Genomic DNA, 15,277 nt, shown 5'->3' on the forward strand with positions numbered 1-15,277 from the left:
CTGGGAGAAAATATTCACCTACATTCTTACTTAAGTGGGTTATTCTATTTTTAAATAGTGACGCTAATTCTAGATTGTACCCAAGAGGAAATTTCCACTGTGCACCCACCTGTCAAGACCATTCAAGACTGTGTATTTTAGACCAATCCCCTCTCACTCCCCTCAATTCAAATGGATACACAATATGCCCATTCCAGGCATTGGTCTTGTAAATGTTTTCTGAATTACTTCTAATACATCAAACCCTTCCTTAAACAAGGGGACCAGTATTGTACATATGGTCTCACTGATTATCTGTTCAAATTAAGTCCAATTTCTCTAATTTGTATTTGATTCCTTCACAATGTAATAACATTTGTTGACTTTCTTAATTTTGCTGTTCTACTAACTAGCCTTTTGGAAATTGTGTAATACATTACCCAAATCCCTGCATCTCAGAGCTGTACAACCTCTCACCATTCAGATAAGATGTTTCTTCATTTATTTCAATGAACATTTTGATTTTCTAATATTTTATTTAATTTGTCAGATATTTACCAACTCACTAAATCTCTCCATATCCTTGTCCTCGTGTAACCTCCTTACAATTTATTTTCTTACCCCTTCATGTTATTGGCAAATGAGTTGTCCTGTGAAGCTGCTGTGCTTTCACTGTGTTTACAAAGCAAACTCAACACTAAAAATTATGTCTACTAAATACCTTTGTAAAGTTATGATGTGTTAATTATCACCAATCAATTAGCGGGGACTTTAACATCTGGGAGCGGAGCGACCATTTGCCGAGGGTCGCCGGAGAAGCGCTCCGGCCACTGGCCTGCGGCCTACAACATCTTGGAGCCTCGGTCTGTGGAACTTCTGGTGGCAGGCGTGGTGCGGACCTTCCATCGTGGAGCAGGCGATCCCTGGCTGGGGGTCACAGGAGAAGAGCTCCAACCGCCGGCCTACAACATTTTGAAGCTGCAGTCTCCGGTAAGGAGGTGGCCGATTTGGGAGCTCCGGGACACGGAGTGTGCTCGACCTGTCCCGGCCTCGGCGTTCCGACCATCCCAACCAGAGGGCTTGAACATCGGACCGTCCGCAGCGGCGACTACGCAGGATCAGGGCCGCGATCACGGGTGAACAAGGGAAGAGGAGGAGGAGGAGGAGGACTGTCTGAACTGTATTGCCCTCCACCACAGTGAAGAATGCTGTGGTAGATGTCTGTGTTGAGTTACGTTGTGTATTATGTCCTTTTTAAATTGTAACGCTGCATGGTAAATTCATTTCGCTGCGCCTTATGGTGCATGTGACAAATAAATTTGAACCTTTGACACTGGGCATCACATTTCTTCAGGTTTTAATTGCTTAAGATTATTTGCACGATATCTTTTTGAGTTTAGAGGAGGTAAAAATGTATTTCCTGGCGTTGGGGAGGGAGAAACAAACTTTCCCATATCATCAACACATTCCCTCGTGCCCCCACCCCTTCACTGATGTCATTTTCTGTGTATGATTGATGTTGTATTTGTCTTTTTAAATCATACTGTACTTCCTTGTATATACCAAGGACTTTTAATTGCACTCAACCTGGTTGGTTATTAAGAGATGTAGTTGCTTATCCTGTTCACTCTGATTCCTGATCTTTTATAGAGGGCTGATCAAATTTCCATGGGATATAATATCAAATGAGGAAAAACACAAAATAGCAGGAGTAGGGCACACATGCCCCTCAGGCCTGCCCTTCCATTCAGTATTATTATGACTGGTCTCTGCTGGCCTCAACTCTGCTGAGTCAGTTTCCCATAACCCTCAATTCTTCAATCCTTCAAATATTTATTTATCTCAATCTTAAATATATCTAATGATTTAGCTTCCATCACGCTCAGGGACAGAGAATTCCAAAGATTCATGACCCTCAAAAAGAATAGAAAAGGGACAAGTTAGTTAACATCACCATTCGTTGAAGTCTTGTGGTCTTACTCGCCTCTTGTAGAACTACTGGAAAACAATTGTCTATTCAAGCTAAAGTTATTGGTCTATTTTTATAACTTTTCATACTAATATTATTATTAAAGCTTTATTTCAGACACAGGTCCATATAACACATCAAACAGTACAAAGAATTACAAAGATACATTAAAAAATTGCATATTAGCCTAAAATATATATAAGCTATTGCACCAATGCCGTCTTAACCTAGAAGTGAATCTATAGCAGCTTTTCAGAGGGCTGACTAGGGCTTCAATTATGTGGTTCTCTGATTTGTCCAGGCGACACATAAAACTAAACATCAGCTGTCTTAAGAGTGCCTCACAGGTTGGCACTCTAGTGGACACAAACAATTGACTGGCACTATGCCACCTAGGGACACGAAGTAGCAACCTCATTGCATCATTGTATGCAACCTTAAGCCTCTGCATACTCTTTTTCTTATAATTAGACCACAATTGAGCAGTATATAACGGTGTGATGTAGGTTCTGAACAGGGAACACTTCACAGAATCAGAGCACATATAAAACTTCCTTATAAGCATGTTGGCTTGAAGATAAATTTTACAGCGCTGTCGGTAGAGGTCTTTGTCATCCTTCCAGTCATCAGATATGACATGACCTAAGTATTTAATTTCCTCACACACAGCAAGAGGACTGTCTGACAAATAAAAGGTCGGAAAAGTTGATTCCCTGTCCTCAGCGCTTCTAATTACCATTGTGCGGCTTTTCTTAGCGTTATACTTAATGTCATAATCAAGGCCATACTGAGAGCACACCTTCAGCATCTGCTGCAGCCCAGCACTATATGGACAGAGCAAGACCAGGTCATCTGCATACAGCAGATGATTAACAATAGTGTTGCCCACAAGACAGCCAGTTTTTAGCCTATTTAACTGATTTGGCAGTTCGTCCATATAAACATTAAATAAAATAGGAGACAAAATTCCTCCTTGCCGCACTCCGTTACTAACACAGAATGGAGCAGATACAACATTGTCCCATTTAACGTAAAACGTTTGATGGGCATACCAGAACACTAAGATTCTCACTAAGAATTTAGGGGCACCTCTATTTAGCAATTTTACAAACAAGTGTTCATGGTTAATTCTATCAAATGCCTTGGACGCATCAATAAAACATAGGAATACAGATGAATTCAGGCTTGTGTACCTGAACACAATCTCTTTAAGAGCATAGATACACAGGTCAGTTCCATGTTTTCTTTTGAACCCAAACTGATTGTCAGTAGTAAGGATATACATTTCTAGCTTTGTCAGCAGTATTCTCTCCAGTACTTTAGATAAGATACTGGCTAGTGCAATAGGTCGGTAATTATCAATACTGTTGAGCCTACCAGCCTTATCTTTAATCACAGGCACTAGCATTACAACATAATATCATTTGGCAAGGCACCATGAACCAGACAGCCATTAAAGCACATGGAAAGCAAAGGGCAGAGCTTATAGCTGGCATATTTTAGATGTTCTGCAGTAATGCAGTCCATACCACAGGCTTTGTTGTTATCCAACATGTTAATGGCATCATATACATCAGCTGCCCTAACTACCATATCTACAGAGAGATCAATAAGTTCATGATTGATTCTAACTGGGTTACTTTTAACACAGTTAAAAAGGTTACAGTAGTGCTCACGCCAACTCTCAGCTATTTTTTCTGGGCTACTAACACCTTCAATGTCAGACGGTAGGGGTGTTTTGCTGTTATTCATTACTCTGACCTCTTTCCAGAAGTTAGTAAGGTTGTTATTCTGTAGCTTCCTGGCAAGCGGGTCTGCTCTCATTGTGTTTTCATTTTTCTTAATAAAACGAAGTGCATATTTAACTCTAGCATTTGTGCGTTTTTTCATATCTAGCAATACTCCCTGTCTAGGCCTACCTGCCTCTGACCAGAGTCTAAAGGCCTCTCTTGCCTCAGCGTACTGCTCAGCCACAAACTCATTCCACCCAGGTCTGATGTTGGGTACCTTACATTTGCTTTTACAAAAGGGATCACTGGAGGCAATGAGACATTTCACAATAACATCATACATGGCACAGAGTTTTTCAGCATGTTGCACGTCCTTACAATTCATATCTGAGCACATTGGAGAACATGTTTGTAATTGGAGAATATACTCCCCTTTTCAAATATGCAATGACTTGTTTTAAGCCTGCCTCTTTGACCAAAGTTTTGGTCATCTCCTTAGTATGTAGCTTACTGTCAAATATTGTTTTGATAATGCTCCTGAAGCGCCATGGGATTTTTAAAAACTAATATTTAAAGCTACTACTATATTAATGTATATTGTCATTGATTTTTGTTTTTTTATTTCAATTTCATTCATTCTTGTATTACTGTGACAATTAGTCTAACTTGTTCTAGGTGGACACAAACTGCTGGAGTAACTCAGCGGGACAGATGAAGAAGGGTCTCGACCCGAAACATCACCCGTTCCTTCTTGCCGGAGATACTGCCTGTCCTGCTGAGTTCTTCCAGCATTGTGTGTCTACCTTCAATTTAAACCAGCATATGAAGTTCTTTCCCACACAGTCTAACTTATTCTTGCAGTTGACTTCACAACATCCATATGCTGAAGTATATATTGGAAAACCTCATGTCTGGACCGTTAACATTGATGATCCTATTGAGGTTGAGGATGCAGTCAAAGCTATTCTTAATCAGAAGGTAAAGTTAACTTTGAAACACAAATCTGAATAAGTAATATCTTTGGTGTTTCGTTGAGAACTTTGGGACAGGACAAGAAGACCATTATTTCTGAAAAAACAAAAATCTGCTGGTGGAACACAGTGGGTCAGGCAGCAACTGTGGAGGGAAATGGACAGATTGTTTTTCTTTAGACTGCTCCATTATTTTATGATGCTTAAAAACAGTAAAACTGAGAAAGTGCAAGTATTGGTCCATATTGGAATCTGCAGAAATTGTCCTATTATGAGAAATTAGCCGAATGTACCTTTTATGATTATAGCATTTAAATGATTTAGATGTGATGTTGAAGCATGCAGAATTCTTATGCACCTTTAAGTTTTTGGTTATTGTCTCATGTACTGAGGTACAGTATTTTGCATGCTATCCAGTCAAATCAGATAACATTCTACATAAATGTTATATATATTAATCAAGTCAAACTCGAGTGCAATAGGTCGGGCAAAGGGCAAGATACAGTGCAGAATATAGTTCTCAGCATTGTAGCGTACCAGTTCCAGAGACAACGTCCCTGATTCTGGTAGTGTGTGCTTTCAAGCTTCTGAATCTTCTGCCTAATGGGAGTGAGGAGGAAGATGACTAGGGTGGTACACCTTTCATTATGATCCATGTTTTTTTTGAGGAAGCGTAAAGTGTAGATTGAGTCAATGGTGAGAAAGAATATAGAAACAAGGAACTGCAGATGCTGGTTTACAAAATAAAGTCACAAACTGTTGGAGTAATTCAGCAGATCAGGCAGCATCTATAGAGAACATGGATAGGTGACGTTTTGGGTCGGGGGCCTTCGTCTTATGCTAATATGTAGGTCCAACGAGTAATTGGACAAGTAATTAAGCATTTCACCTTAGTGATATTAGTGTTAACAAAATAATGGGGAGCTTTTGTTGCAATGATATAGACTGTTGTTGAGGTCTCACCTGTAATGCTATGTATAGTTTTTGGTCATAAGGGATAAGAGTAGAAGTAGGCCAATTGGCCCATCAATTTTACTCCATTCAATCTTGGCTATCTCTCCCTCCTAACCCCATTCTAGTGCCTTCTCCCCATAACCTCTGACAACTGTACTAATCAAAAATCTATCTATCTCTGCCTTAAAAATATCCACACTTGGCCTTTACAGCCTCCTGTGGCAAAGAATTGCACAGATTCACCACCCTCTGACAATAAATGTTTCCTCATCTCCTTCGTAAAATAACATCCTTTAATTCTGAGAGTATGACCTCTAATCCTAGACTCTCTCACTAGTGGAAACATCCTCTCCAAGTCTTTCACTATTCTGTATGTTTCAATGAGGTTCCCCCTCATTCGTTTAAACTTCAGCAAGTAAAGGCCCAGTGCCGACAAACGATCATCAGGGTTAACCTACTCATTCCTGGGATCATTCTTGTAAACCTCCTCTCAGAGCCAGCACATCCTTCCTCAGAAATGGTGCCCAAAATTGCTCGCAATATTTTCCTTAACAAATAAAATTTCAAATAAAATTGATGCAAAACAGTGCTGGAGTAACTCAGCAGGTCAGGCAGTATCGCTGGAGGGAATGGATAGGGTCGTGAGATTAATTGTAGTGGGTAGGAGAAAGCTGGAAGAGGTTGGGGTGTAACAGTTTGGCAAATATTAGGTGGATACATTTGAGGGCGGTTTGATTGGCAGATGGGTGGAGTAAGTGACTAAGGCTAGGCTGCAGCTGGAAAGGAAATGAAAGATGTTCAGATAAGAGAAGAGGAATTAAATGTAAAGCTAGAGTGAGGGTTTTAGGTGGAAGGAAATGTGTTGGTGAGGGGCGATGGGTAGGCACAGGAAAGAAGGTAAAGGGGAGGTGTTAGTTGAAATTGGAAACATCTGCGGTCTCATTGCTGATTTGTAAGCTGCCCAAGCGGAATATTAGGTATTGTTCCTCCAGTTTACATGTGGCCTCACTTTGGCAATGGCAATTCCATCTTTGGAATCAAAAGCGTAATTACTAAACCAAAAATGGAGGGCTCTGTCTTTTCTCGGAACAATTATAATCGATGAAAGAAGGGAATTAATGCATGTGTGGAACAGGCAAGTAATTGACAAATGAAGTTCAACTTGTCTAAATGCAAGATAATATGTTTTGGTAGAAAGAATAGAGAGATCACTTCTTCCTTGGGATGAATGGCTCTAGATGGGGTGGAAGTTCACAGGAGATAGTATTTAAATATATTAAATCACTAACTGCTGTAGTACAGGAAAGCAAAAAAAAAAGAGAAAAATGATGAGCAGTGAGGTCTATTTCTAAAGAGATAGAATTGAAATGAAGGAAAATATTCTGAACGTGTGGATTCTTTACATTGCTTGCTTCCAGTTCTGTTTGCCATTCAATAATAAGGTTATAGACACACACCAGAAAAGATAGAGAAGAATTACAATATTGTTAGAAATACAAAGGTAGACATAACAGAAAACCATATATAGAATGGATTTCCTGAGAAAAGGAGGCTGAGGGGGGATCATCAAAATTGTGAAGCTTTTACATAGAATGGATACAGCAAGAATGGCTTCACTTGCAGAAAAGATTATAATTAAAGACTGCCATTATAAGATTGTTACCAAGTTATCCAAAGGGGATTTTTTTTAAATGCCTTCACACAATGTGTGGTAAGTATATGGAACTGAATACTGCAGGGAGGAAAGCAAAAACTTAGATACATTTAAGGGAAGGCTAAACAAGTAAATAAGGGAGAAAAATAAAAAGAGGGTTGCACTGATAAATTACAGGAGGAATCTGGCATGGAGTGTGTGGGCCTAGTAGTTTGTTTACAATGCCAAATATAATTCAAGTAAATCTTTATTTCTACTCTAAGCAAACCTTGACAGTTCTCTTCAGTGTTTGCGATTCTGGAACAAGTTCCATGGTCCGCCTACTGGATTTCCCAGTTGCTAACCATTTTAACTCTCCTTTCCATTCCCATACTGAACTTTCTGCCTGCATGCAAACTGGGGGAATAGCAGGACAGCACCCTGTATTCTGTTTGGCTAACTTACAACCTGTAGGGGTTTTGTTTCCCTTTACTCCACTTCGGGCCCAACTGCCCGAGTTATTCTCTCCCTTGTCGGAGGGCAAAACGGCCACCACTCCACTCGAGCGGTTTCCAAGAGAGAGAATACAACAAAAGGGATTCCCCTAGGTTCTAGACCTCGGAATTATGGTGGGATATGATAAAAGGTTGAATTGACCAGAGTGTGCTGATGAGAGAAAACAGAAACCAAGATGGACTCAAAGCAAGTCTAAAATTTACAGGCTTTATTAAACAATGAGAAATCGAATCTCACCAACACTACATAATACGTGGCTAAACTTATGCTTTAAACTAAGACTATGGACGGAAAACTATCGGGCACGTCGTAAAACTTACTTTACACAATTTTACTTGCAAGTATACTCCCCCTTTCCCTTTCTCCTCTCAACTATCCTATTTCGGGAACTTCACCAGGTCACCGGGATACTTACAGCTAGGTCGATCGGTTGGGCTCACGAGCCGTCCAGCAGAGCAGAAAGAGAGCGAGTTCTGGCTTGACTCCGACTTTTATACCTGAGTTTCCTTTGAAACCCCCAGGTGGTCCTCTGGATAAAAGGGTTCTTTTGATGATTCCCAGTTTCGATCTGGCATGAACAATAGGCTTCCGATGATAAGGGGTTTGCTGATGTCATGATCCCTCAGCCTGATCGTTATCCCATCGCCTGGATGGGCTCCCATTGTCCCGATGGATGGGTCATCCACGATGGTGATTGTGCTTGCTGCTGGCCTGTCTGCTGATGCTCGGTTCCTTCCTTTGTGTATCCAAGATAATCTCGTTATCTCCGTCTCAGCCTTTCCTGCCCACACCATCCGCATAGTTGTGTGATGCCCAAGTCCACAGGCCAGACAGGTTTGAAACTTGAAACTGATTCTTTCTTTGTGGATTGGGGGTTTTTCAGTTGCAGCCAGCAAATCTGTCTTTTTAAAATGTCCATGTCCTTATCCGAGTTCTTCCATAATTTTGGAGGATTTGCCCCAATAACTTACAAACCCAACCGTATGAACATTGCATTCTCCAAATTTAGGTAACCTCTAACACGCACCCTGTCCCCCAGTCTTTCTCACACTTTCTACTTTAATCTCTGGCTTTTGTTTCAACCATCTGCCTTTCAAAAACCTCTCTCGCCTGTATCCACCTATTACCTGCCTCTCTCTCTCCTTGTTTCCCACGCCCCCCCCCCCCGAACCTATCTGAAGAAGGGTCCTGACCTAACCATGTCCTCCAGAGATGCTGCCTGACCAGCTGAGTGACTCCAGCACTGTGTGTCCATTTGTATAAACCAGCATCTGCAGTTTTTTGTTTCTATTATAAACTTCATGAATAGTTATTTCCACTCCCAACTATCAGTGACCTCTTCTGGATGTGTAGGGAATTACAAGTTTGGTGCGGACTGAAATAACTTTCCATGGCATACTTCCACAGTATCATTGTTGTCACTTGCCATTTAAGAGGGAGAAAAAAAACCCCAGTAGGGAGAAAAATAAATCAACTATTTCAGAATTATGCATATATTTTCAACTCCTGGGTGACTTTATCTTCATGCAGGCAATATTTTCTCAGTCCTTAGCCTTTGTCGCACATCTCATTACATCTTTTGGACTTAGCTTCTAATATCTGAGACCTTTTGAGTTCAGCTGAGCTATAGTGTGCAGTTCTGGTCACTGTAGGAAAGATGTAATTATGCTAGAGAGTGCACAGAAGATTTACCAGAATGTTGCCTGGATTGGAGCTTATGGTTATAATGAAATAGCAGCTTTTTGGCCAACTGGTCAACCCTTTGGCCAACAAATAACGGTACCCGGACGTGGTGCCGACAGACAAGAAGCCGAAGCCAAAGAACGGAATGGAAACGAGGCCGAAACAACAATAAACCGAAAGAGTCCGAAGACAAAATGCCTACTAACCGAAAGGATGGGACGCCTAAATGCAAACTAACCGAAAGGGCGGGACGCCTAAATCCCAAGGAACCAAAAAGCTGCGTCGCCTAAAAGCAAACTTACCGAATGGCCGCTCTGTCGAAACGCCACCTACCCGAAAGACGGCGTCGCCTACAGGCCAAAGGACCGACTGCCGCTCAACAGAAAAGTCCAATAACGTACTTGACGATGCCGGAGGGCGGGACTTGTCAGCGATTGGTCCAGACCCGCTTCCATCACATCACTGTGAAGGCATGAACATTGTCCCAAACCTCCGCTCCACCCGACCCGCAGGTGGGAGAGTGGGGGCTGTCCCGAGCGACGCACACCTTCGGCCGCTTTCAACTTGGTGCTTGAGTTCAGATTGCCCAGTCACCTATGGCTTGTGTGGGAAAATGAACCCCATGCTCCCGACTCCCCCTTCTCTCTCTCCCTTCTCTCTCTCCCCTCTTCTCTCTCCTCTTCTCTCTTCCCTCTCTCCTCCTCTCTCTCTCTCCACTCTTCTCTCTCTTGTCCTCTCTCCTCCCCCCCCCCTCTCTCTCTCCCTTCTCTCCCCCTTCTCTCCCTCCTCCGTCTCCACCCACGGGAGCGTCCCACAGTCACTGACCGCGGTCGGATAGAGGGGGGGGGGATCACCCTGGTGTGGAGGTTGGGATTCGATGGCGGTGCATCGCGGTCAGTGACTGGGACGCTCCCGCGGGTGGAGACGGAGGAGAGAGAGAAGGGGGAGAGAAGGGAGAGAGATGGGGAGGGAGTGGGGAGAGAAGGGAGAGAGCGGAGGGGTAGAGAGAGGAGGAGATAGAGAGGAGAGGGGAGAGAAGGGGGAGAGAGAGAAGAGGGGAGAGAGAAGGGGGAGACGGGAGCGTGGGGTTCATTTTCCCACACAAGCCATTGGTGACTGGCCAATCTGAACCCAAGCACCAAGTTGAAAGCGGCCGAAGGTGTGCATCACTCGGGACAGCCGCCACTCTCCCACGGCCACCCTCCGCGGGCTGCGGGTCGGGTGGGGTGGAGGTTTGTTCATGCTCATGCCTTCACTGTGATGTGATGGACGCGGGGGTCTGGACCAATCGCTGACAAGTCTCGCTCCCCGGCAACGTCAAGTCCGTTATTGGACTTTTCTGTTGAGCGGCAGTCGGTCCTTTGGCCTGCAGGCGACGCCGCCTTTCGGGTAGGTGGCGTTTCGACAGAGCAGCCATTCGGTAAGTTTGCTTTTAGGCGACGCAGCTTTTCGGTTCCTTGGGTTTTAGGCGTCACACCCTTTCGGTTAGTTTGCATTTAGGCGTCCCATCCTTTCGGTTAGTAGGCATTTTGTCTTTGGAATCTTTCGGTTTATTGTCGTTTCGGCCTCATTTCCATTCCGTTCTTTGGCTTCGACTTCTTTGCTTCGGCTTCTTGTCCGTCGGCGCCACATCCGCACACGAAAATAACATGATGGCAGTGGTCTGAGAAGGTGGCAGATCTACAATTTTATCAAGGCAGATTAGAATGGGCATGACCAACCAAATGGATGCCTCCTTTACAGTAAATTTCAATGATTTAATAAGTTAACCAGGGCCAATAAGCCCCGGCCTTGTCAGATCCTCCACATCCCACCACCCTCTGCTGTATTTTGGGGACGGGCATCATCTAAAAAAAAAACTTTAAAGAACAATTAAGGAGAAAAGAGGAAAGCATAAGTAGGTCTGGTGCGACGATAGTGTGCACTGGACTGAAACTATTCTATTGGTCCCTGGGACATGCATTATTGGTGGTTACCAAATGCAGTATCCAAAGGATCACTATGATACTGGCCATACGTATCCTAGTAGTCATAAATGATATCAAAAGTAATAGACCCTAGTGTCCAAGGTAGTGTTTTATTATTCAAATAATATCACACAAAAAGATTATTTGGTCACTGTATCATTGTCTATTTGGAAGTTTCTGTGCATACATTGGTAGTTAATACTCCTTGTGAAGGTGCTTGGTTTTCTGAAAAGTACTTTAAATTGTGAGGTATAATTATGCTTTTTTCTAACATCCCATGATCTGCAAAAACTTATTAACGAATATTTATCTTCTTTAGTTTAGAGATAGGGTGGAAACAGGCACTTCGGCCCTCTGAGTCCATGCTGATCACCGATCACCCATACACTAGTTCTATCCAACACACTAGGGACCATTTACAGAAACCAATTAACTTACAAACCTGGATTTGTTTGGAACATGGGAGGAAACCAGAGCAACCGAAAATAACCCACGCGGTCTTGGGGAGAACGTACAAATTCCGCACTGACAGCACTATAATCAGGATCTAACCCAGATCATTGTAGCTGTAAGGCAGCAACTCTACTGCTGTGCCGCTGTGCTGCCCTTGTTTCTTATTTGTAGGAGCATTCTCAATGATATTAGCTGCAGTCAATTTGCATGCAGCAGCTCTGTTGGCACTAGATCATGATTTAAAATTTCATCCAATCTTTTCAGTTAAGAGTTTGATGTAAGCAAATGAAATAAGTTTGTCCAACTCCTGAACATAATGTAACACATGTGCACCTTTTCTGAGTGTCAATGTCTAAGGATTTCTTGGGAATGATGACTAGAGTTGAAGCTTTCTATGACAGCCTTCAAAATAATCTGTTAGTATTTAATATTTGACAGCCATATTTTTCTCTTCAATAGATTGAACCGTATTTGCCCTATGAATTTAACTGTGAAGGAATGTTGCAAAGAGTCAGTGCTTTTATTGAAAATCAGGTAATTTTGTTTTATTTTCTCTTCAAGGGCAATTTATAAATGCTTACTTTCAGGCAAATTCCTGTAAAACTACATGTTGTAATTTCTATGTTTTGAGCTTTAAATTAGTTATAATAATTTTTTTTTAATTTACAGTAGAGGAATGGTGCTTGAGACAATTGCAGTATTTAGTTATTTTTAATGTAATGGAACTAACATGAGGTGTTCCAAACCAGGGCATCAGAGATGTTCTCATTCTTTAGGGAACGGGGGTTCCCCTCTTCGACTATAGATGAGGCTCTCACCGGGGTCTCTTTTAAATCCTGCAGCTCCGCTCTCACTCCCCATCCCCCCCCACTCGTAACAAGGGCAGAATCCCCCTTTTCCTCACCTTCCACCCTACCAGCCGTCACATATTCCTTCGCTCCATAGATGCTGCCTCACCCGCTCCAGCTTTTTCGTCTACCTTTAACATGAAAACAGTTATCCTTTAACATGAAAACAGTTATCTTGTCTGTGTGTCATAAATTTATGAAATATTGAATTTTTCATTTTCTTGGTACATATAATTCAATAATCTTGACTAAAAATAATTAAAACAATCGTAGTAGATTTTATTTATCACCGTTTTTACTTTTTACAAGAAAAAGCTGGTTTTGGTTTAACCAACTCATTAAGTAATGTCATTGTAAGTGTTGTAGATCAGAGGGATCTCGGAGTGCAGGTACATAGTTCCCTGAAACTGGCATCACAAGTAGACAATGGCTCATTGGCCTTCATTGAGTATAGAAGTTGGGATGTTAAGTTACAGTTGTACAGGACATTGGTGAGGCCGTGTTTGGAGAAATGTGTTCAGATTTGGTCATCCCCGCATGGATGTGGCCAGGACGAGGGGTTGAACTATACGGAGAGATGGGGCTAGCTGGGACTTTTATTCATTGGAGCGCAGGAGGCTGATGGGGTGATCTTAGAGGTGTATAAAATCATGAGGGGAATAGATAGGATGAATGCACAATCTTTTACGGGAATCAAGAACCAGAGGACATAGGTTTAAGGTGAGAGGGGCAACATTTAGTACAAACCTGAGAGGCAACCTTTTCATTCAGAGGGTGGTGGGTATATGGAACGAGCTGCCAGAGTAGGTCGTTGAGGCACGTATTACAACAACATTTAAAATACATTTGTACTGGAACATTGATAGGAATGGGCTGAAGGACCTGTTTCTGTGCTCTATGAATCTATGGCTACCTGAATAAAGGCTGTATTTTTCCGGATGTCAAGCCCAACATTTAAGAGTCAAGTCCTGAGTGTTCAATGTACCGACAATGGAACAATGAAATTCTTGCTTGCAGCAGCATAGTGGGCCAATAAACACAATACACATAGATTTAATAACAATAATACTAGCGGGGAAAAAAACCAAAGTCCTTAGTTCTACCAAAGTCAGTCCATTGTTCATAGTTGAGGTTAGTATCGTACAGTGTTTAAGAGCCTGATGATTGTTGGGAAAGTCAAAGTCAAATTTATTCGTCACATGCACCAACGAAGGTTCAGTGAAATGAATTTGCCATGCAGCGATACAGTTGGAAAAAAAAACACACAACACACAATAGAATTTAACATAAACATCCACTACAGCATTCTTCACTGTCGTGGAAGGCAACAAAGTTCAGGCAGTCCTCCTCCTTTTGTTCATCTGCGGTCGGGGCCATGAACCCTCCGTAGTCGCCTCTAGGGATGGCCGGATGTACAGGCCCTCTCGTCGGGATGATCGAAACTCCGACGTCGGGATGGCCGAACACACACTTGGGCTAGGAGTGCCCGAATCGACCACTTTCCCACCGGAGACCCCGGTTTCAGGATGTTGTCGGCCAGTGGTCGGAGCTCATCGGAAGAAGATATTCTTAAATCTAATGGTCAAGGTTTTCGGAGTCCTCTACCTTACCAATAGTAGGAATGAAATGAGAGTGTGGCCAGTGCGCTGTTGGCCATTGATGATACTGGCTGCATTTTTGAGGCAGAGCCTCCTATAGATCCCTTCTTTAGTGGGGAGATCTGTGTTGAATACCTGTGATAAACCTGGCAGTGATGACCATTTCCAGTAATCTACATTGTTCCTGGGTGTTTGAGTTAACCAACAACATTGTAATGCAACCAGTCAATATACTGACTGCTGTGCACCTACTGATGCTCCAAGCGAGTATTGCCCACATACTGGATCTCTTCAATTTTCAAAGGAAATAGAAGCATTAATGAGCTTTCTTTATGCACCAATGTGCTGGGCCCAGGACAGACATTACCGGTAACTCCAGATCGAAGTAGGCGAGTGTAGGTGTGCTAGCCAGCTGCGGTTTGAGAGTGTCGAAAGCCCACCCTCCAATTGGAGGCATGGGTTCGAATCCCACTTCTGACACCATGTAATGATGTGACCCAAACACACATTAAGATACAACACATGATTATTAAATCACTTACAGCATAGGATCTGCAGTACGTTACAACTCGGAGCTGCTACATCTACTGACTGGCGTAGGCGAGCTCTTGATATTATTAAGCACTATGTAGGCGGAGCTACTACTAACAAACACTATGATTGGCTAGCATGCAATAGCTAATCTACAGTGTTGTAGAGAAGGCATATAAAGTATGCTTGGCTTCATTGCTAGGGGCTTTGAATGTGAGTGTTAGGAGTCAGGACTCCATGGTGCAGCTCTGTAGACTTTGATTAGGCCACATTTGGAGTATTGTATGTGGTTCAGGTTGACCCATTACAGGAAAAATGTTGAGACTTTGGAGAGGGTGCAGCAGAGGTTTACCAGAATACTGCCTGGATTAGAGGGTTTTAGCTACAGGGAGAGGTTGAAACTTGGATTGTTTTCGATGGAACATCAGAGATTGAGGGGAAACTT

General features: G+C 42.6%; 1 protein-coding gene across 6 annotated transcripts in view; it reads left to right on the top strand.

The window, feature by feature from the left end:
* The window catches only part of mgat5 (alpha-1,6-mannosylglycoprotein 6-beta-N-acetylglucosaminyltransferase), a 123,543-nt gene that overhangs the window by 99,553 nt on the left and 8,713 nt on the right, over nt 1-15,277 (top strand). For all 6 annotated transcript variants that reach the window (XM_033024647.1, XM_033024650.1, XM_033024648.1 and 3 more), the window contains 2 exons: nt 4,540-4,656; nt 12,315-12,389. In XM_033024647.1, coding sequence (XP_032880538.1) covers nt 4,540-4,656; nt 12,315-12,389 — 192 coding nt within the window. The remainder of the gene's footprint in view (nt 1-4,539; nt 4,657-12,314; nt 12,390-15,277) is intronic.

The sequence above is a fragment of the Amblyraja radiata genome, chromosome 7, assembly GCF_010909765.2.
Source record: "Amblyraja radiata isolate CabotCenter1 chromosome 7, sAmbRad1.1.pri, whole genome shotgun sequence".
Taxonomy (NCBI): Eukaryota; Metazoa; Chordata; class Chondrichthyes; order Rajiformes; family Rajidae; genus Amblyraja; species Amblyraja radiata.